We start from the raw sequence: 24304 nt of genomic DNA on the forward strand, positions 1-24304 counted from the left end.
TTATCTGACTCCTGAAAGGAGCTTTATAGCAAGGCTCAACTGTATAGACTAGAAAAAGATATAAAAGTGATTAAAATCCAAAAATTCAGAGAAGGAAAATGTAATAAGTACGCATGGCGTGATAAACCAGGATACACATAGCAATTTGCTACATTTTTCAAAAAGTGCTAACCAATTTTAGCTTAAAATAATTCAAGAGATCTTACAAATTGCTATCATAGTGTAAAACTGAGTATATTGAAAAGCCTAAAACCTGACTTGACTGTAGAAAATGTATTATATCTGTTTCTAATTTACATAGCATTTGTACTTAGGCACACAAAAATAAATATAGACAGTCAAATGTTTCATTAAGTCTGCAGAAAGTTACAGTTAAAACCAAGCAATCAACTGTTGTGACAAACATCATGCTTTTACACCTCTGTCTCTACACCACACATGTACATGGATATCCCTTATGTCATCCTTAGGCTTCTGCAAAAGTTACTTAAAAGGTGAAACTGTTTTCTGCCAAAACCAGGTAATTTGGGAACTAGTGGCTACACAGAGATAATTCCTCAGAAATCTCAACTGATACTTTCTGTTAAAATGTTTTTTCCTGCTTCTGGGCCAGGAGGCTTTGGGCTGGAGCGGAAGCCAGGGTGATCCAACACCAAAGACTGTTATGGCACAACAGGACCGGAGGGTTAGTGACAAGATTTTAACAGCACTGTGTAAGAGTAAGGGAACAAATCAGAGTAAGGCTCCTTGGAGAAGGATCTCAAGCTGTTCTTTTGCTAAGGAGCACATGGTGATTGCAGTATTCCAGCAACCCTCCCTGCTGCTGCCTCAGTAAAACTGGTTTTACCTGAGCTGTAAGCTTTCCCCAGGCACATCCAGTGACCTGACAGCTGTTTTAGCTTTGTGGTACCTCTAATAACTTGTCTCCAGTGCTCAGGGAAGCAGGAAGACACTTGGCTTCCAACGGCATGGGCTCACCAATACCAGTCTGGTGATTCATGCCACAGTCCCTAATTAAAGGAGAAAGGTATCATGCAGCTGAGATTGGCACAACTGGCAATCTGGTCGATTGGGAACCTAACAATAAATTCCAGCTTTCTTGATTTCACTTGAAGAAGAAACTTTTCTGTTTCTGAACATCTAGCTTTGGTACACTAATTTCCTGCTAGCCTAAGGGCATAACCTAAACTGAGGTTCTCAGTGTGTGGTGACTGAGGGCTTTCAACATATAAAAATTATTCAAGTTATCCCACTATCTTGAAACAAATTAAAAAACATCACAAACAATACCAAGCAGCATAATTTTTATTTGGTGTTACAACAGCTGTGCAGCACCCATGCTTTTGGGCACCACATTTTACTGTTTATGACTTTTCTTTTTGAAATCTAAACAGTTGTGTTCAGACAACTCTATGTGCTTTTTTAATATACACACTGTGACCCCTGCATTCAGCCTGTCCAGTTAACACTAGAAATATTTCTCAAGGCTATTAATTATTTCATCTTTGCTATAATTAGGGAGCAATCAAAAGAAAAAATTTACTTTAATCTGACTGATCACATGTACTGTACATACCTGTTCCAAACCCAACGTACTCCAAGTTTCTAAGTTAATGCACTCTCTTATTCAAGTCAAAATGCTGTACATCTAAGTATCCACACAACCGTACATTCCTAATGATTCTTCTTTACACCTTTATTCTTTTTAGAAATCTGTTTTTAAAAAGGAATAAAGAAGTTGCCCTGCAGATCTATATTTCTTTAGAACAAAACATCATACACTACCTTGAAAAATAGTTTTATCAAAACCAAATTCAAATCACTGTCATGTACAATTTTCAGTTAACAGTTCACATTGAAATTGCACTTTGCAGATAGAATAAAACTAAAAAATGAAAACATATTCTATTTCCTTTCACAGGAGACTGCCTCTTCAGGATTTTTCTTCCGTGAATGCTTGTATTTGTCTACATACGCTTTAACTAGATTTGCCACTTTTGCAGAATTAACTTCTCCGCTCTTGCTATGACAAACCTGCAACAGTTTAAAGAACAAAAACATCTGAAACATTTCCCTTGATTTGCCACAATCCCTCATTATTCATTTATTTCCCAACACTTCTGATTCTTCCATCCCAGGCAAAACATATTTTAAAACTCCTAATACTTTCCAATTGCTCCCCTAAATACCTCTGGATTCCCATTCAATTCTTCCACACAATAACCAGGTTCTGTTTTGAGAAGCCAAAGAAAGCTCTTGTGGATAGAGAAAGAAGAAAGGTATTTTTGCTTCTCCCTCTTCCCCCTTTCCAGCACCAAAGGGCTGTTCCCAGAAAAACGAGAAACCCACCCCAGAGCTTGCCCCAAGCTGAAATGCGTGCAGCTTGGATTACTGGACCCACTTACTTTATCTACAGCTTTCCGCACAATTTCTTTGTATTCCTCCTTGGTGATATCTTTGTTTTGGTAGAAAGGTTTGATCGCCAGCTTGACTTCTTGTGCTGCTTTTTCTTGAATTAACAATTTCTGAAGAGAAAACAAACTTGAGTGTTATATTTCACTGCCTATGTATCTTTATCAATCCCAAGTTAAAACTTAACAGGAAAAGGTTGCTACAGAAGATGAGAAAACCACCCCCCCCACACACACATTTCAGCTCTCATGGGAGCTGCCCGTGCTCTGCTAAGCACAGAACGTTTTCCCATAGCAATTCAAGTGACATCTATAATAGTGCTGATTTAAAGAAGATTACATTAAAAAGAGTCAGAGGCTAATCTGCGTTCTATGATGGCCACAAAAATATTACATACATGATGGTATGGAGTACATTACACTGAGGGGTTATTGTCATAACTTGCTATTTTTTAGTACATCAAAATGCATTTATATAAAAATTAAATTTTATGTTTTAATGTAAATCTATAAACAGTGTATATAAAATATATGCTGAACTTTGAACTTGCCTGGTCCTTCTTCGAGCTGTCTGCACTGGCTTCCACTGTTACACTTGCTTTGTTTTCTCCCAATTTTACAGCTGCACTAGAGCTCTTCATGTGACCTGATGACGTTGCATTACCCGAATTTGGTCCCTGAACTGTTCCCACGTTTCCCAGGACTGCTGCTGGAGCAGGCAAAGCTGGAGCACTCATGCTGTTACTTACATGAGAAGCATTTGGAATACCCTGTTTTAAAAAGTTATCAGCAGTTAATACATCATTCTTCTATATGGCAATGGGCCTTTCTAGGAGTCTCAGCTGCTCCAGAACGAGCACAAATACTGCATGCTTTGGTTCATTACCTAACTTCCACACTGCTCATTATTATGGAAGCTACACACAATACATTAGATTGACTCAAAGAGAAAACAAAAAGAAAAGCTTGAAAAGTAAAGCATCTTCCATGTCACCACAATGGCTGCCATTTTCCAGCTCTGATCCCAGTAATAAAATACCCTGCAAACAGGCACAGAGGGTGTTAGAACAAGGGGAAGGAAGTTTATGGCTGCAGAATCAACCTGATTTACAAAACAAGGCTGTGATAAATTGACATTTTTTAAAAAAAGTCAGCACCTAAACACACCTGCAAAAGGTATCACCCAAAGCCACACTTGCATTCCTGCATCATACTGATGCTGCTTTGAAAACATCTATTTTCACGTTTGTTATCAGCTTGAACTTGCAAATATAAATACATAGGCAAGAGATGAAACGCTGGCTGAAGTACCAGGATCTGTTTTTCAGGAAAAGCCATTTTCTGGCCATTTCCAAACATCACCAAAAGGCACTGCACATACTTTGGAACTGAGAAATTAAGTAGCTCTCAGACTTCAGATAGAGACCGTTTTTAGCAAAAGCCCAGAACATCCTCCTGGCATGTTTCTGGCAGGCTACACTAAACGTTGCTTTTTTGCAGGTCATCACCGTTACTCTTTACACATCTGCATTTATCCACATGGAAAATAATGAAACAGGAATCTGAGCTCTTTGGAAAGGACACAGAAATGGAGCTGTTATAGTCAGCATGCTAACGCTCACCAGCGTGCTGTCTTCATTTTCCTTTCAGCAGGAAGGACAGGTGGTGTCCTGCAGTATTCAGTCATTTCTATTGTGCCACCACTGAGGGGTTGTTGAATGAAAGCTCAAAGAAAAAGCAGCAGCAGCTGCAAGAGCATTCAGGTTCATGGACACCAGTACACAAAAGCAGGTAAGAGCAACAAGTGTAACATGGACTTTACAATAGGTAAAGCTGCATTTTGCAGCAATACACAATCTTTACTGGAATTTATTTATTGCTACACTAGATACTCATTTCAGAGGTTTGAGGCCTATGTTCTGACTACTTACATTTTTGGAGGTTAAATATACTAGATTTCCAATCGTGAAAATATTTTAATTAAGACATGAGGCATTAATTAAATCAACAAGCAATCTACCAGCATTTTAGTTCCAGCAGTACCTTGTTGGTTTAATTTGCAGTGTATAAAGTTATTTCATATGGCCTGTAACCCCACTCAGTATTTCCCACAGCACTCAACTCTCCTTGTTGTAAGTTAATGACTATAAACAGATGACAGCAGTGAAAAGTGAGAATAATGCAGGCCATTTATCAGTTCACTTCAGATCTTTACAGGTGATGCATGAACAGAGGGCTAGAAATCGTTTGCTCACTTTTTCAACCTGGAATGTAGGGGAAAGTGGTTTAGGTTAAAACAGGCAGCAGCAAAAGAAAAGCACAAACCCCAGTCAGCTCCTGAAGAGCCCTTTACTTATCATAAATGCAGTATTACATGTTCTTGCAGGGCCATGGGTTCTCCTCCAAGTTGTTCATATTCTTTTCCTTGATACAAAAGCTCTTAATGTAAACAGCCAGCTACAGGAGGAGCTCACATACATAAGAGTTGTTTTAAAGATATCTTGAGAGTCACAAAAAGATGGTCTGACCTGCCCTAAGCATGGCAGAGTCTTTTTGAAACTGGAGAAATAAAGTGGGAGTTAGATCTCAAACAGGGCATGCAAAACCAGGAAAATCAGGTAAGAAGGTAGAAGTAAAAAACACCAAAGAGACCTCAGAAATTATTAATTAAAAAGCTCAAAAGATTAAGCAGAATAATAGGGAAGCCACTGAGATGGTGACAGCTGGAGTATGGAAGTGAGGAAGAAATGGGTGCCATGTAGTACTTGGCAATTTTCCTCTGTTGATAGACCCCCCCATGGGATGAGAACTGCAACACAGAAGGTTAGATCACTTCCTACATGCTGCTGAAACGGCATTCAAGCATTTCCTAAAATGTTTAAATATCAGATTTGAAAGGGGACAATTTAGTTTTGGAAGCAGGTCACTTCTAAGATAAAAAAGATAATGGACAACACTGATGAAATTTTTCAGTGTTTCATTACCACAAAAACCTGGTTATGATGCTGTATGTTGTTACTTTTTAAAAGCTACAGCCCATATGCTCATGGATGCTTCCACTTCAAATTTGGTAAGCAGGCAAGAGAGAAAGAAACTGCAAGTATAAATTTATGGTATTCAAGATAAAGAATCCTTAACTGGTATTATTTCACCACTGTTCTTGCCATGGCTTCTGATAAAGCATACCTGCAATTGTTTTCCATCTTGCTGTGAAGCAATGTAGTTGACTTGTTGAGATGGTGGGGGTGGAGGTGGAGGCGGAGGTAATCCCTGAGAAATATTTGTGGGAGCAGCTACCTGTATGAGAGGCACTCCAGCAGGGAGATGCATGGCCATTGGAGGGTGCATGTTGAAAGGATTTCGTTGCATATTCATCAAGGGAGGATGGACACCCACTGGATATGGGAAGATATTCATAGGTTGGTGCTGTGCATTCACTTGTGGCATTACATTCATTTGTTGTTGCATCATACTTATTGCTAACTGAGAGCCATCATTTTGCTGGTTGCCTTGGTCTTTGAGGTTTGGATCTGACAAAACAAAAAAACAGATTGTATATCAAGAAGAAATTCTGTACTTCATAAAGCAAAGTGGGAGCCAGGTGTGTAAACTCTTAATTAGGAATGGATTATCAAAAAGCTTTCTATAATCTGAGTATTTTCAAGATATTGCACAGCACTCACCACCACGCGTGCCATGAAACCAAATGCTAGTTTCAAAGTTTAAAAAATGTAGGTTACTATGAAAGCCTGCATTTTGAATTTTTTTTCTATACTGGTTGCCATAACAAATCCAATAAATTATTTCATCACAATGAAACTGCAATTTTTCACCAAAGAGCAGGAAGACAACATAATTAACCCAGTAAATTTATCTTCTGCAATTGCAGAATGTTAGTCACACATTACCACATCAGCAAGTCTCTGCTCCTGATTCACACACGCTCACTGTACACTTCTGGTAATTACAGAAATACTCTGCTGGGATTTTTCACACTGAGCAATAAGTCATCCTCAAACCATTTAACAGATATTCATATTCAGAAAGAGTTGTTCAAAAACCCCATCATGGTACAACAAGTAAAACCCAGAAGTAAAAATAACCTCTTGGGGTAGCAGGTAGCACTTCTTAAATGAATTACTTTGATATCCCATCTTCTCTTCAACAGAAGCCAAAAAGTTAAAATCTAGATACAAGCACCAAGACTTCCAGAAGTCAATAACTTAGTTTGGAGAAATGATTGATATGCTGCAATTTAGATGTCCTTCCTTAGAGTCCCTTCCTTGAGGAACTCTGTCATCTAATTCACAGGGATTGCAATCTAAGGCCTTACATGTCAGCCCAAACCCTCATTTGTAAAGATAATGGGATAACAGAATCACTGAGGTTGGAAGGGACCTACTGAGACTCTCTGGTTCAGCCTCCCTGCTCAAGCAGGGTCAGCAAAAGCAGGTTGCCCTGGAGGACCATGTCATGATGGCAACTTAGCTTGTTTTATCCAGTTATCAGAGATGGTTGTACTATTCTCAGCTTCTAAAAGTGAATAACAGCATGACTGCTCCTGAACTACATTCAAAAGTCTCTGAATCACAAAATGCTTTCAGTTACAGGTTTGGTAGGTTTTCCCTCCAGCAGATAGAAGGGTGACAATGTTGCCTCAAAACTAGGAAGGCACTGATGCAGTTAACTCTCACAAGAGGGAGAAAACTGCTTGCATATGGGATGAAAATGCATAAAAATGAAAGGCAGAACAAGGAGAGAGTGCAAGAGTGCAAGTCTTCAGTGTCTTCAGAAATGGATTTCATAGTTCTTGAAGTCAATCCACATCTATCTTTAAAGATTATTTATCAGGGCATTAATAATCTGTGGATGACTTCTTAACTACTCAGAATCAATCTCATCCACAGTTCAGTTAACTTACTTTCTACCAAAAAGTTTATTTCTGTCAGGGCAGTTGTCTTTTAGATATAAAAACCCCTCCAAAACTGATTTAGACTGGTATTAACATTTTGGAGGAATTTTAAAACTGAAATACAGTAAAGGCACTGGTTTTGTATTTATAAATTACCCTAAATTTTTTAAAAGCATTTAAACTGGACTACTTATCTAGGAGCAAGATAAATATCAATATGCTGCTTGGTCATCTCCAAAATCTGCCATGTGGGTCTGCACAGGCAAATTAATGTATTTTTGAAACAAATTAGCCTTTTTAAAGTTTTGCAGATGCTAAAAGCAACTATGAAGATATGCTTTCTCTTCAGCCAAATCAATTTACTTCAGCAGCACTCTTCAGATGCAGTCCTTAAACCTGAACTTGGGCTTTATGCAAAACCAAGAAGCCATCAAAACACAAGAAATCACCAAATTCCACCTTTACCTCTCCATATTGCAAAAAGAGTATGGATTCACCCAAAATAATTTTTTAAAGAACTTATCAGCAGATCAGATCACAGGACAATGTGACAGGATTTTGTTCAGCTATTGCATCTGTGACAAAGATATCATACTTCAAAACCATTAATACCTTGTTCAGGTGTCTCCTCTTCTTGTCTCATTCCCCATCCAGACTGTGGGCTTGATGAATTGCGTCCCCTTCTTGAATAATAATTCTGCACATCAGCAGGTAAAGTCTTCCTCACAGCCCAGCTGGATGCAGATGTCCACCCAGACCTGTCAGCAGGCGTTTCGAACGAAAACTCTTGCTCATTCTTACGCTTGCATGGCTGCTGTTCCGAGAACCTCGAAGCTTCATTCCCAGAACCATCTGAGTTCCCTGAGAGAGGTTTTCTGTTTTGCCAGTGACTTTCACTCTGGTCTCCATACATGAAACCACTTCGGCCACGGCCACCTCGGCCATGCTGACCTCTCCCTCGATTAGGAATCCAACCTGAACCAAAGTTTTTATTCCAAGACTGTCCTGCATTATCATGCCTGCTCTCTTCCCAATGTGGTTTCTCTCTCTCTCTGTTCCTGGCCTCAGGAACAGAGTTTATCCTCTCCATTACCCAGTCTGGACAATCATTCCTTTGCTTATCTGAAGAACACTGATCATCGTTGCTTTTTTCTGTATTATTGTCCTTCTCTTTTTTAAGATTTTCATTCTGTTTCTCTTGATCATTTCTCCTGTATCGATCATTTCCTCTGGGACTTCTCCAGCTGTCATTTGCCCATCTATCTTTCCATCGAGGTGAATGACTTTCCCTCTCATTTCTAGTGAATGAAGAACCTTTATTTCTAGTCCTAGATCGTGATCTTGATCTAGAGCGTGACCGTGACCTAGACCACCTCCTATTTCTTCTTTCTCTGTCACGATCTCTTCTTTGATTATCTCTGTCACTGCTTCGAGACCTAGATTTTCGCCTTGGAGATGAATCCTTAATTCGTGATCGAGAAGACGATCTCCTGCTTTCCCTGACAGTTTCCCTTTTGGGAGATCGAGATGGTGGTTTTTTCTCATCTTTGAGTGTGTCTCTCTTTGGAGAACAAGATAAGGATCTCCTTCCCTCTTTCACAACTACCTTCTTGGGTGATCGTGAGCCCCTGTCTCCAGTTGTCTCCCTTTTAGGGGATGGTGATTGAGATTGCCTGCCCTCTCTCCCAGAAGGAGACCAAGTTGTCGATGGAGAGTGAAATCTAGATCTTCTAGTTCGAGCCTTTTTCTCTTTTTTGAGCTCTGGCTGGGACTCTCTTGCTTGAGGAACAGTTTCATCTTTTTCATCAGAACCTGACAGAGAGTTTCCCACATCACACTGTAAGGAGTTCACTTCTTGCTCTGTACTCTCAGGTGGCACTAACTGCTCAATCTTAGGTTCATTCTGGTCACTGCAAAACGAGTCACAGTCCATTGGTATCATTTCATTGTTATCTTCACCAAAATGTTTATGTTCAGCATTTACTGGTGGAGACTCTGACGTTCCACACTCTTCAATTTCTGAAATGGTGTTTTCTTTTGAGGGCTGTTCTGAGGTACTGTCCATAGAAATACTGTGTATTAATGCAGCTGGTTCTTCATCTTGAACAGGTTTTGTATCTGCACAGTCTCCTACTGGTTTTAGTTCAGTCTCAGAATTATCTGTTTCCATGGCTTCGGGATGCTCAGGCAACTCACTTCCAGGGCTCTCCAATGGCTGATCTTTTCCCAGAGGATCCAAATGTTCCAACAATTCATTTTCTGGACTAGCTATGGGTTGATCTACTTCTGTCAAAGTTTCTGTGTTCTCCATTAATTCTTTCTGAGGACTACATGATGTCTGATCTACTTTTTCAGAAGTTGCATGGTCACATACATCATCTTTGGGACTAGCTACTCTTTCCACTTGTTCAAGACTATTTTCACAATTGTCCTGACTGTCAAGATCTGCATTTTTTTCAATAACATCTTTTACTTTAAATTCCTGACTTTCACTTCCTAAAGTCAGTATTGGGAGTTCTTGAAGAGAAAGACTAACATCTGCATTGCCTGAATTGTCTTCATCTCTGTCACATTCTCCTGTAGTTTCCTCAATTTCTGCATGCTCACTACAGCTTTCCAATCCATTAGCAGATTCTGTTTCTACATTATTCTTCTGTGGGAAGCTTGCATTATTGCTTTCATTATCTGACTGGTGGTCCTTATCTAAAGTTAAGACTGCTTCAGGCTCAGCAATGTCATCATCTTCCACTGAGCCACAGGGTGATTTTTCAGAACGTGCAGAACGTCTCAGTTTCTTTTTAACTGCAGGTGTTTGTTGTTTAACTGCTCTTTTAGACTTGCGTTTTGGAGGAGCATTCTCTGCTTCTGAGTGAGTTTTATTCAGAGATGGGTTATTGCTTTCAGGGGCACTGCAAGCAGAACTGCTTGATCGGGGGGAGCTCCGAGACTGAGTCAGAGCCTCATTTTTGCTGTTCCGTGCAGACCTTCGCGTAGGAGTAGTAGCAACTGATTTCCTCCTACTTCCTCTAGTACCAGATGAACCAGAAGCTTCCTTTTTCTCTTCTCCTTCTTGGGTACATGCAACAGCATATCCTTTGCCTAAAGATTCTAATAAAAACAGAAGACATTAAGATTTGATAATAATCATTTATCTGAACATATTTAAGAACATAAAAGGGCCTTCTGCAGCACAACAGATATCCTCCAATAATACAATTTAAGATTTAGATGTAATACTGCCACAGCTTTTTTTCTTTTTTAAATGAAAACTGGTTGTTTTAAAGAACAGAAACAAGGTAAAGTGACACACCAGACATCTGAACACACAGTTTAGAAGCAGTGCTGGCATGGCTACATGGACAGTGACAGCATGCATAGTGAAACTGCTATTGAAATGGCTGCTCAAAGATAGCCAGCATTTAAGCTGTTAGAAAAGTTATTAATTAACCACACAGCAGTGTTAGCATATAGCAGTTCCTGTCACTATAACACAGGCTTGTTGTTATGAAGCACAGTACTAGAGAATGGGACATCTTCCAGTGGCCACCAGTGGATGATCACATGTGCAGCAGTTGATCAGGTACAGCAATGACAGTGCAAACTTATTCAGTTATAGGGCAAACTCTGCCACAAGACACCCAAGGTGCCAGCAGCACATACAGTGTGCAGCCTACAGTGCATTAAAAAAACAAAAGCTCTACAAAGAATGACAAAGGCACACCTAGCAAGCAGCTCAGCTCTTGTGTTGATACTGCACTAATTTATTTCATGCCATCTACCATTTGACAAAAGTCTAGGTAGGGAAGCTAAGGGTTCACTGCACAGGGAAGACTGCACTGTCAGCTATGAAAGCTTCTGGTGGACAGCTCAGGAATTAAAGGTTAATGATAATTAAGAAAATATACTTGAATGTAATACTTCAGAACTAAATTAATTTCTTGGGATGTCCATTAATTTGTTTCACACTTTGTGCAGATTTCAGGAAGCATCAAGGATGTGGTGCTAAAATGCATTTTTTCATGGCTTCAATTTCATACACGAACAGTGCAAACTAAGAAAGATTAATTGCTATAGATTTTGCAATAAATCTCTCACATCACAAACGTGTGATTTTAACTCTGCACATTATTTCCCATGCTTCTGCTACAGCAAAAATTTGGCTACTGTATTCACAAACATATTTTAGAAAAGTAAGATTGGAATAAGAAAACTAAGTAACTGCAAAAAAGCCTCTTTCTACCACTTACTACTTTGTTAGCAGAACCAAAAATGCCTATCACTGTATTAAATGCAAACAATAATTTCAAGAGAATTAATTCCATAACCACCTTGCTCGCTTTTAAAAGAGCACAGGACTACAATCACATGCTCTGACCTTCCTCTCAAACACAGTAATTTGCCTGAACATGAAAAAAAAAAGGACTGGTTCTGGATTTTGCATGTCCAATGATCAAATAATCACTTGAGAAAATGAAAACCCCCCAACATCAACTGTATAGAAGGTACCATGTATTTAAAAGAAAATAACATGACGGTAAAGAACTTCCAGGGAATTTCAGGTGACTGACACTATTTCGTGTATCTACTCTAACAGTCTCACCAATCATTTTGTTACAAAGTGACTTTGCAGCGGTTAAGTAGCACTTAGCAACAGGTGGCTGTTTCAGACTAATTATGTCTTCAAACCTATTACAATAGCCAGGAAATCAAGTCAGATGTTACATGACATTTCAAATTTTAATATCTGTGATTATTTTCTTCAAGGGAGAAGAAATCTTGCAATAATTAAAAAAAACTCCAGCAGAATACCAGTGGGATGTGGGAATCTGGACAGAACTTAAAGGGGAGTTATTTTTCTAGCACATTCAAAATCTACATGTGAAGCACAAATCCTTTTTTAGCATGTCCTACTACTTGTAAAATTTTAACAGAAAAGCTTCACAAGATTTGGACTTGCACCAAATAAAAGGCATTCCAGCTCAATAACTCTTTACTGAAAAATATTTTAATCACACAAAAACTGCATAATGCCAACATAAATCTTAGTGGTATTTGTAGATACACTAAAGCATTTTCAGGTCAAGTTATTAAAGCAGACTATTTAATGGTAGCAGACTACTAAAACTGCAGCAGCTACAGGCATGATTCAGACACTATAGTTATATGGTCATTATTGATATTTGTATGCCTCCTTGTACAACTCTGGAAGCCAGAGTCAGCTGTTACTCTGCTGCAAAACTGTATACTTTAGGTGAGACCAAAAGTTGAGAGAAGCATAAAAGGAAAATAAAAAATGCTTATGCTATGCTGTTTCAGGCACAATTTAGTAAGAAATGAAATAACCAGTTTGCATCTTTTTTAAAATGTATTCATTGTCTTCATTCTCCTTTTCTTCACCTTTTTAAAGGTCTGTGTCCTTTTATATATATATATATACACTTGCTGTGCATCTCTAACAATATTCAGATTAGGTTCCTCTTTGCCTTTGTCTTTGCCTTTTCTTATGCATGCTGTCCTTTTACTCAGATGCTATATAAAAATGAAATGGGGTAGCAACACTCACTCAACAGAATGTGACTAAAATCCTCAAGGGACATCTTCATGTCCACCATCCCCTTGTTTTACTAGGAAATTTTAAGACTCTTAATTCCTGCATGCTCCTTCTCAATAGAAAGTATTTAAATAAAATGTGAAGATGACTTAAAACTCTGAATCTTAAAACACCGTAGTATGTTGGCACTAATCTTATAATTCAATCTTTGTCCACAGTAAAAGCATCAAAATGCTAATCAAGACAAACGATAAGATTCTGTTCTAAATATAATTTTTTTCATGCTTCTGGGACATCCTAACAAAAAAGCTTGACTATAGAAGTGGAAAAGTAGACAGGGAAGTCAAGAGGTATGAGCTGACATGTATATTACTAGAAGCAAAATGGTTAAGGATCAGCTACAATGCACTGCCAAACATCAGAGACCTGAGGAAGCAACCTATCCATTTTTCACTGGGAAATGTGGAGGTGAAACACATACTTTTAAAAAGAATAAAGAATATGAATGCAACTTTTTCATCATCCTACTACTACTTAATTCCTTCCAGTAATTTATTTTGACACAATTTTCATAAGCCAGGAGACCCAAATCTGTCCTATCTGCCTACTAGACAAGTGAAAGTGGTGTGATTCCCAATTCAAAGAAGGTATTAACTCAAGCCTTATAAAAGACAACTCCTTTGTTTCCACTTCTTTGAACTTGTGCAGCTTTTTGGAAGAGAAACTACATTCTTGCTGAGCATGGAGACAGAGGCTGTTAAAGTAACTGGAAGAAGGCAATTCCTTCCATGTCTTGTCTTCTGCTGCTTTCCTGACAGACCATGGAGCTCCAGCACTTTTGCAAGGTTTTGCCCAGTAGAGCTTGTAGGCAAACTGAAAGAGATCCATACACTTCCCTGCTTCCTGACTAATGTTCTTCTCTGCTAGAAAGGTTTGTTTGTCATAGCACACAATATACCTCTGAAATATGCCATTCATAATGCATCAAAATAAGATTTATCCTCGAACAATAGGAAATGATGAAAGAAGAGCACGAAATGTTGCAATTAGAAATGGAATGAAGTTACATAAATACTTATTAATTTAATCTTCAAAAGAATAAGTTATACCAGCTTTGAGGTGGATGATTAATGCTCTGTACTCCAAATTCAGAAATTAGGTAGCTGACTTTGAAATAGTACCAAACTGCATCAAAAGAGATTTTTTTCCCCATTAAGTGTAACTAACTATGTTTGATTTCTAATAATCATATTTTAACAATGCTCCACATGAGCTATAAAGAAAACTTACAAAAAAAAAGTTTACCAAAGTTTTCCAAAGGCCTGATATTTGTTGGAAAAACTCTTCCAGCCACTGCAGAAGAAGTGAGAAGACAGGTCTCAGCTTCAACTCCACAAGATATTAAAGGAGCACTGCAAAGTAAAAGCAAAAGCAGTGACATAAGTTGTTTTGGCTGTTTGCAGCAAGTCTTAGAAACAATGCACAAAACCAAAACACATTAGGCAACTACAATCCTTTAAACTTCATCATAGCTGGAGAGAAACACATAGCTGGCAGTGAACAAAACTTTCCTTGTCATATTTAATTTCAGATTTATTTTACTGCCTAATCTATCAAAACTGTTTGAACAAGGTATGTTATGTTAAAGCAACGTACATCTGGCTTTCTTTATAGTCAAATATAGAACAGCAACAGCCCAGTCCAAAGTAGCAGGTTATAGCACTGGAAATAAGGGAATGAGTGCTGATTCAGTACTTCAGCAGAACAGCAACCATTTCTGCAGAAAAAGGAGAAACTGTCTACATGAGAATTTAGAAAATACTCCTTTATTTTTTTTCTTCATACAAACAAAAAATATATATTTATTCAGACTCCTTCAGAAAACCTTGGGCAAAAACAGAGTTTAGTTAGGGATCTACAATTTTTGCATTGTGGCTGAGTTGGAATGAAACTTCTCCTAAGAAAATGCAAATGTAATAAATTTATTATTTCAATCCTAGATGCAATTTTTATTGTAATTTTAAAACTCTTCACTTGCAATTTTAACTTTAATCTTTTTTTTAATACCAAAAAGAGCAAAGAGATATGTAATGAAATTAAGATCATAGAACCAATTTCTTATTGTGTTATTTTAAAATCAGTTATTTTTATGGTTCTGCTTCACAGTCACAAAAAATATCCTTAGGGCATGCTTTTAACACACATCTGCTCTCTGACAAAAAAACCCATAGAATTACTTTATGTTCTCTGTTTCACTTGATACAACTCCTGTTAGCTCTTTTTAGAGGCAAATTTTTTTATTTTTTTATAAATTATTTTTTATAAATGATTTATAAAGGATTTTTTTATAAATGATTACAGAAAAAGTGATAGAACCAACCCATGAAAGTAGGGTAGAGGGTGCTCTGGAGAATCAGAATCAGATTGATGTTAAAGCAAGCATAGTCTGATATCTAGGGACAGAGATAATTTTAAAAGCTCATTAAATATTAGCTTCCAAATAGAAAACATATTCAAACACACATTTCTGTGAAAAGGTGACATATTAAGAGGCACAAGTCAGTGGAGTTACTGTGTTTGTCACAAGTACCAAAAAATTATTAAGACATACAAAAAAGAATCTATTGACATAAAATCACCCAGCAGCAAATACACAAAAAATTAACAAGTTAAATGCAAACATAGTCTCATGAAAATAATATTCTATCTAAAGACCAATTTGAATTAATCAAACTCCAAACCAGAAGTATAAACATCCACTACGAGTCCAAAACACAGACCTTTCAACTCTAGCAATCAGAGATGAACAGGACAATTCCAGTTCTTGTCTCTTCTGTCTGATCCCTGAATTGACTTCTGTGAATTCTGTACTGAAAGACAAATTTCATAAAAGAAGTTATAAAAAGTAACTTTGCACTATGATAATTTTGTATTTCAGTAACTACTCCTACCAATTACTTTAATTTAACTGCATTAGAACTTTCAACAGTCATGATTAAACTATGCATTGGTTATTGCTTAGAGGAAAAATACAGTCTCAGCAAACACAAAAGAAGTCCTAAACAAATAAAGCAGATGGAATGGAAAACAGGAGATGAAATGTGTCTGTTGGAAAGTTGAAGGATGGAGAAACTTTGCATCCTTGACTAATTAATTCTGTTGCATGCATGGCAAAAAGTTCATCTTTTACAGACTGTCAAAAACATATATAGTACTTTTTTTTTTTAATTAGGCCATATTATTCAAATAACATGCTTTTAGACTGTTCTTTTTCTTCCATTTATTCAATGAACAATTTATTTATACACCCATTCTTAAGTTAAAGACTTAATTGAGTATTTTGCTTAATGCAAAATTGCTTCATGGATGTTTAAAGTATTCCTCCTGGAATCAAACAACAACAACAAAGAAAATTGTTTCTGATACAAACCAGGATATTTACCATTAACTTTTTTGGTAACTGCTGTTGTAGTAACAGGGCTAAGCCTTTCCTATCCAAGGCTTCAATTCAGCAAGGAAATAAACATGAACTAAAATTAAAACTCTTGTGAAATCAATGAGGTTAAAATACTCAAGTGTGTGCTTCTGATGCTGAACACATGACAGAAATTGGGGTGTGCCTTTTAACAGTACTCATATTAAAATATTTGTGTTTGTCCTTTAACTGCTCTTTATCAATGAATAAATACTCTGCCAATCTTCAAAAGATTTCAAAGCAGTATATATACAGGTAGGAGCAGAAGGAAGTTAAGAATCCACAATTCAGTTACCCATCAATTTATATGAAGCACTAGTACACACTAACCAGTCATTTCTACAGCTAAAAAAGGATTCTTCACTGCTACCACCAGCCAGAAGTGTGCTGAAGAAATTAGTTCTCATGCGCTCATTCCAGCAGGTCTGTCTTCTGGGCTACACAAAAAATAAATTATGAATTAAAGGCACCCAAAATAAAATAATTAACACAAAATACATGAAGATACACTGAAATTAAATTAGGTCAGCAAGAATTTAGTTCATAAAAAGCAGACACCATAATAGCCCCATAAGTATATGTAGATATTTGCAGTTAAAGCAAACAAATTTTCTCTATTCAGTCTCTAAGTTTTCAACAACTGCTCTTTGCAGATAAACTTCATATTTTATATAAAGCAAAATCTTTCATGCTCCAAACAGACATTATGAATAAATAACCCTGATCCTCACTCTTTCACAATTCTGCTACCTAATGCACCACAGTAAGCACAGCTCAAGCACCTTCACAGCAATTCACCAAATATTTTGTTTCAAATAACAAGAAAACCTAACGAGGATAGCTGGGATTCTCCTTTGCCCTCAGGTAGGATTATGGAACATGAAGATTGTCTAGTGTGTCTAGTTACTGAGCCCTCACACAGAGGCACAACACTCAGAATCCACTTTGTATTTCAAAAGATACCAGCAGCACCAGCAATTCACATTGCTAACAAGGCCCAGCCATGCGCTGTGTGCTGCTGCCATTTGCAGGGAGCTCTGCTCTGGGCACTGCACCGGCTGCAGGGGAAAAACCAAACCCCAACAACAAACCATCAACAGTCCTCCAGGTACCCTTCCCACACTAATATATACCTACACTGATCCATGTTTGTCACAGCACCTAAGGGGCTCATACCACCTCAAATCTGACTAAAACTTTCCTGTTCATTCCCTAGGGTGGTATTTTAGTACAGGAACTTAGAATACTCCTGTAATTTTAATTCAGAAAAATGAAAAATAAACTTTGGAGTGGGATGTATAAGAATACATGTCTCAATATGCAGAAATTATCCATATGCTCCATCAAACTTTGGCACACAGAGCTGCTTCTGCAGGGAAAATGCCCTATTTTATCAGTGTAAAAATTTCAAGTTTTGCTTAAAAAACTGTTGTGTTTAAATTTAATTTTAAGAATAATATAATTTTTTAATATTAACCTTTCTCCCTCCAATTAAAAGAGCTATCCAGATGTTCCACAAATATCCTTTTGTAGTAGTTGCTAGTACACCATGGCTTTCTTTTAAATTTTGAACATTTCTTGGATAATGTTCAAAATTTAAAAGAAATTAAAAGAGTCCCGTGCTTCCTCCTGAAGGTTTTTAATGGTTCTACTTTTGTTTATGCACCTTTTTTTTTTGCTACAGGTACTATTTGAGACATTAATGCTATTAGACACTTCACCATAAATCAGTAAAACTAAAAATTAAAGCATTCCCCAGCCACGAAGTCACATTAGTGGCTGATCTACCGTTAAACCCTGTCTTTCCAGATCAAAACCCCCTCAACGCAGTGAAATATACTCTAAGTTTACAGGGCAACAGAACCCAAATTTCCAAATACCTGACTTAGAAGGGGCAGACTGGAAGTAACAATATCCCTGACAACTATGGTGTAATGAGCACCAAACAGAAGTCACAATTCAGGCCATCTGCTGCTGAAAATACACAGGATGTGCCCCATACTACATGAAACAACAAAAAGCTTTTCCTCCAAATATTCAAACTTCAGGTAAGATAGAATGATGGCAAATTATGGCATTTACACTGCAGAATTAAATTTATGGCCTAAAACTTGCACATTCATTTACAGCTACAACTATGAGTAAGAAAGCACTGATCAAAAATTTGTGTCTCAGAGACACAAAGTATTTTTGAAAGGAGGGATGGTAGAAATCAAACGAAAGCCTTTACAGCTCCTTATAAATCTGGCATCTGGTGATCCTGTGTTTATAGGCCAAGATTTATAAACAAGAAACCTGGAAACAAAAACCTTCTTGACAGAAATGTCACATTTAAACAAATCCCAATTTGATGCAAACCATAATGTCTACATCAGATTCACATAAATTACTTGGTTGATTACATCTATATATTTTATTGAAAATAATGAAAACCTTCATATAATGGTGCTTGGCTAAAATCTTCCCAAAGGAAGATGAAAACATCTTCCTTTGGATGAAAGGAGACGAATGAAAACAGGGTTCAGGATCTTATAATGTAACAGCCTAATCTAAATGAAAATATTTACCACCACAAAACTAATTTTAATCTGAGAAAGAAGCTCATATAACCCGGCACTATATTCTAATTACTTCAAGACAAAAAGAGACAAAATAAAAAAGTTTTAATCATACCAAAATGAACAAATTTTGGAGAAGAAGTTGACCTCAAAAAAAGGCAGGAAGGTAGTCTTAAAAATGCTCTAATAAAAGAAAGCATTTACAAATGTTTCCTTTTCAGAACCAACCTTGTTCATCTTCACAGAGAAAGCTTTCTTGTTTTGTTTGTCATGCAAAATATTACCTGTGAAACAAGGAACAAAACTTTCATCTTAACTTTAACATATTCTTGATTGTTCATCAAAATCATTAATGCAATAGGAGGTTAATAAAATGTGTATCTTGAGTACATTTACAATGTTTACGTACAATTGAGTAAAATGAAAATGCACACACCTTTACAATAGCTTTTTAGATACCAAGCAGTTTTTACCTCTTCAGTTATTTTCTTTATTTCCTAAGTTATGAACAGACTTATCAAACAACTTTTATTGAATACACCCCTAAGAACAGCAATCTCAAAACACACCTAAATGTTGCTTGTGTTTGAACTCCCACCAAAAAAATCTTCTGTGAGTAAAAGCTAGTCATTAGCAGTTCCCCAGCTGCCTGATGCAGAAAATTACTTGAGGCTGAAACCACATCCATTTGAGTTGTGACTGAAATTGAAGAGGCAGTTTTCCAGTAATATAAGAACAGGAGTTTCACATACTGCAATTCTGCTCTAGAAGTTCCACATTTCTACTACTTGGATTTTCAGTTTCATATAAAAATGTAAGCAATTTTAAAGAATTAAATTGGGTCATCAAGAAAGATAGTCTAGAGTTCCTTAATAAAACACAGCAATTCTGGCAAATACCAACTTACTGTATTTTTTCTTCACAATTCTGCTTAATTTTATTGTTACCGGCCCTCTGTCTGGACATACAGCTCTTCTGCAAGACCAAAAAAAGACATTAAAAAAGCCATTTCTAGGCATCCAAACAAAATATTCTCCTATTTGAAGGTAATTTTATTCTTTGCACATAAATCAAGTTCTAACTACTATTAAAATCTGAACTTGCATATCATCTTTTGTATTTCAAAAGCCATAGTGTTTCAAACAGCTTAGAAAAAAAAAGAAAACCAATTTACACAAAAGTTAATATCCTGTACTAAATCAGAATGCTGAGATTTGTTTGATTTCATGGCAACATGTGAAAGATGTTATAACCTACTTCCCTTTAAGAATATCAGTCAGTGTTGATTCAGAATGGTGAATCTTATTTTCTTATGAGTTAAAAAAGGTAATTTACCTCCAGTTATCTTTGCTGTAATGAAGTCTGCTTCACATTAAACTTCAAGAACTCTGTAGTTTTCATACATTCCAATAAACACTGACTTTAGATAAGCACTATTTAGCAAAATTAATCTGTGTAATCCTCAGCTTCCCTTTATACAATGCAGCAAATGTTACAAGATAATGTTTACTAAAACAGAAAGGTTATTTCTATATAACAACAGAAATGTTCCCTCTCAAGCTTACTAGAATAAAATCAGTTCTTGACTACAACTATGTTTTACAGAAGAGGAACATCACCAGTGCTTATGATAATATGCAAGAAAAGTGGATCTTTGTTTAGAGAAACAAACAAAAAATATTTATATTGTTAGAATTTGATGTAGCCATACTTCAAAGGATTGTAAAATTTTTCAGAATTGCTGGAAAAATGCAACTTTCACAGAGATCAATGCAAGAAATACATTGCCCTTTACTTCTTCCCTGCTATTTTAACTATTTAAGTGGGAATTACAGCAATGACAAAAGTAAAATTAAACTATTACTCATGAAAACAAACATATTTTAAAATAAAAATAATTTTACAAAATTTTCAGGCTGTACATGTAAAACCAATTGATTTTATTTCTTTTGAATATTCCAATTCCAACGTTTGAAATTACACGGCTGACCAACCTCACAAAACTTCTCATCTTCACATGGCTGTAAGTTTTCTTATTGCAGGCACAGTTTTCCTCTTCCTCCTTCCTTCTTAGTTGTTTTGTAACCTGAACCTGTGTTGTAAAATAGAATCAACCCAATCTAGAATGTCATGACACTTGGGCTTTAAATTCATACAAAGTCTCTTCAGGTCTGTACAGAAATTAAACTCAAACAGAAGGACTAGAAAACATTTCAAATCCTACTTCTTTTAAAGCAGACATGACTTTGATTTCACAGTTTGGAGATTTCATTTTTTTTTCCATAACATAGAAAAACCTACACCTTGATATGCTATTGACAATGTCTGAGATGCATACCACAGAACAAAAAAATCCCGGACATTCCAACTGCCATGGCAAGTGTCTCAGAGCTATGCACTAGTTTCCATTAAGAATCTATAAGCTAAGTTTTTAAAACTAAGTTGTTTGTTCAGAATACACAAGTTTCACCTTGGGAAAATGCTGAACTACCACTCAAATTAATATGCTTCCTCATAATTCAAACACACACAATGTTCTTCTAGAGTAAAATGACTGAGGTTTTTTTTCACATCTCAAAAACACTGAGAGCAATACAACTTTTATTTCACACTGTGAAGTTGCTTCAATGGCTACACTGCAATTGCTTGCATTAGAAATTTTGTATTTCCTCACCCCCAAAATCTGGCTTTTCATGCAGCCTCCTAACATATTAGCATGCTAATTGTGAATATCACAAAGAAAGCTGCCAGTCTCCTGAGAGCACCACTGATGATGCTGACCACTGTGTCTGCATATCTTGGTACACATTCCACCTATTCCTACAGCTCCAGTGGCTCTTTTTCAGGGAAGGACATTTTTCTCTGCCCACCTGTTTACACTGCAATTCTGTGAACAGACAATCTTTCAAATTATATTTTGATACAGCCTTTATACTTTTCCAAATGTAAACTTCAGTTTATCCCATTTCAACTACTTCCTTGATTCTTCAGAAATAAAGAAGACAAAATACACAAGCATGGTTTTCTATGAGAAGGAAGCACCTCTAGTTGGCAGCATGGCTCCTTTACAGGTGACTGCCTGGGTCTCCAGAAATACAAGAAATGAGTAGTGGAAGCCTGTTTTCTAAATGTCATGAAGTGCAAGACCAGCAGCTTATGAACTACTTATAAGCATAATTTCATCACAAAATTTTCAAATTGAACATGGAATTACCAGGATCTTTCTATATGCATTTTCAAGATCAACTATCAGAAGAGGTTTTTTCCTACTTGATAAACTAATCTCTGTATCAGTATTTTTAATAACAATTCAGAACTGAAAAAAAATTCAGATTTTGTTTGAACAAAATTTAACATTAATTGATCCTCTTGTGTTTTTGTCTGGGAATTGGAGGCTGTGAACCCAGAAGATTCACCTCAGCTAAAAAAAAAGGCAGTATTGCAGGATAATTGGTATAGTAGTTGTTTACAAAACCTAGTTTAAAAAACACTTTGAGACCAATTACTATACTTCTATTCTTGGATAGATCATGAATGCTCAGAGATACTACAAAGTAGCAACAGCAGCTTTATGATTATTATTACTATGGTAAAAGACTTGCTCTGAAAAAATAATTAAGAATAATTCCTAGCTTCAAATATGTAATAGAAACATTGAAACAGCTATTAGTTTGTTAAGAAAGCTTATTTAACACAACACATTTCATTTTATATGAATGAAAGGCTGCAGGAAAGGAACTGGGACATTCCTACAAGGGGACTTATTTAAGAAAATAAGTCTGGAACATACCTTTATCTGGTTATCCAGTGCATCCAGCCTGCACACTGCTTGAAATGGTCTGCGATCAATAGGACACGAAGCCTGCGTCTGAAAAATTATTTTTCTTATTACAAACTTGGTAATGAGTTAAGAGAAGCCCTGGAATTTTCTAAACTTTTATTCACTATTATAGTATCTTAGAGAAGCATACAAAGTCCCAATTTGTTCACAGTGAGGATGCATTTGGACACATTATTCATACACTCAGTATTTTGTTTTATATAAGCAGATAGCTCTTTCAGGGAAAAATTTAAAGGAAACCAGAATATAAGCCAGAAGTTGTGTTTAGAAAAGGAAAAGCATTTAAAGCATTTTACATCAAGTTACCTTCATTTTCTGGTCTTTTAATTCCTTTTAGGTAACTGATTTTATACCAATGTGTCTCGATTTCGGCTGGGATAAAGCTAATTTTTCTTAGTAGCTGGTACACTGCTTTACCAGATTAATGTTGATAACACACTGAAAAGCATAACAATATGCAAATGTCCTCTACATTTCATATTGTTCTAACATTTTATTTTCAACAGGAAGTGGGCTGCATTGTGTCTCCCTCAAAACATAAAACTGGTAATACATAAAGCAAACACTGGTTATAACACATCTCTTTTGTTGCAGTCAGCAGACAACAGATTCCCACATGTAGTACATCCAAAGTTTTACGAATCAATTTTCAAGAAAAGGGAACTGAAGGCTATTTTACCTTACTGTTTGATGGAAATAGCCATTTATTGTTTTTCCCTGATCATCTAAATGCTCTCTTATTGAGGCTGCACTACATCAGATAAAACATACACCCACAGAACAATAACACATTATTAAGCATGGAAATGGGAAATTTCAACTGAAGTGCCAGGTAAGTGGATCACGTAGTCAATCAGCTTTAAGAAAAATCCACATTAGATATTAACTTTTGCTGTAAGAGAACCCTTTATCCCTTTTAATTCCAGACATGTTTGCTGTGGGGGTGTGGTTCTTTGTTTGGTTTGGGGGTTTTGTCATCATTACACCCTCCACACCCACCTAAATTCCACTGGCCTTCAGAGGCTCAGTTCAACACCTGTAAAACAAAATAAAAAACCAAAACACACCCCAGTCTCCAGCCCTAGTTCATTCACAGAACAAGATCCAGTACAGGAACTGCATGCCCTGAAGAGGTATATAATTTCTGCAATTTAGAGAGCTACAGGGTATATATGCAAGCAAGATGCCATACTAGAATTACATAAGAAGCTAGGAAAAACCTGCATAAGAACTCTGCCCCAAAATCCAGTTGTGAACTTCATTGCTGTTTTTTCATCAGGCTTTCTAATTTTTCAGTTAATTCTGTTCTTTTCTCAATTTCAAGGAGTGCTCAGCTTCATTTTCACATACCAGCCCCCAAACATGGAGCATTCAGGAAGTTTTTGAGCTTGATTTCAACTGAAGTAGATAAAACCAAACAAGACTGATTTTAAAAAAATCCCCAGGGGTAGTTTCAGGTATAAGCTGTTGAACAAGAATGTAAGTTAAAGCCATCACCTACCCTTTGATGCTCTGGTATTTTGTCCTAACTAAAAACTTCCTCTTTTGGGGGATAC

The 24304-nt window shown here is 36.6% G+C and overlaps 1 protein-coding gene across 3 annotated transcripts in view; it reads right to left on the bottom strand.

The window, feature by feature from the left end:
• Positions 1 to 1287: 1287 nt before the first annotated feature.
• Positions 1288 to 24304, bottom strand: part of SCAF11 (SR-related CTD associated factor 11) — a 48586-nt gene continuing 25569 nt past the window's right edge. For 2 of the 3 annotated variants that reach the window (XM_059471620.1, XM_059471617.1), the window contains exons 4-15: positions 22698 to 22775; positions 20902 to 20999; positions 19815 to 19882; positions 19136 to 19191; positions 16680 to 16786; positions 15655 to 15744; positions 14180 to 14286; positions 7936 to 10431; positions 5598 to 5941; positions 2963 to 3181; positions 2406 to 2525; positions 1288 to 2034 (exon numbers count right to left, since the gene is read on the bottom strand). In XM_059471620.1, the coding sequence (XP_059327603.1) occupies positions 1906 to 2034; positions 2406 to 2525; positions 2963 to 3181; positions 5598 to 5941; positions 7936 to 10431; positions 14180 to 14286; positions 15655 to 15744; positions 16680 to 16786; positions 19136 to 19191; positions 19815 to 19882; positions 20902 to 20999; positions 22698 to 22775 (3912 nt within the window). In that variant the 3' untranslated portion in view covers positions 1288 to 1905. The remainder of the gene's footprint in view (positions 2035 to 2405; positions 2526 to 2962; positions 3182 to 5597; positions 5942 to 7935; positions 10432 to 14179; positions 14287 to 15654; positions 15745 to 16679; positions 16787 to 19135; positions 19192 to 19814; positions 19883 to 20901; positions 21000 to 22697; positions 22776 to 24304) is intronic. The other variant, XM_059471619.1, reaches the window with a different exon arrangement.

This window comes from Ammospiza nelsoni, chromosome 5, assembly GCF_027579445.1.
Source record: "Ammospiza nelsoni isolate bAmmNel1 chromosome 5, bAmmNel1.pri, whole genome shotgun sequence".
In the NCBI taxonomy this organism is placed as follows: domain Eukaryota; kingdom Metazoa; phylum Chordata; class Aves; order Passeriformes; family Passerellidae; genus Ammospiza; species Ammospiza nelsoni.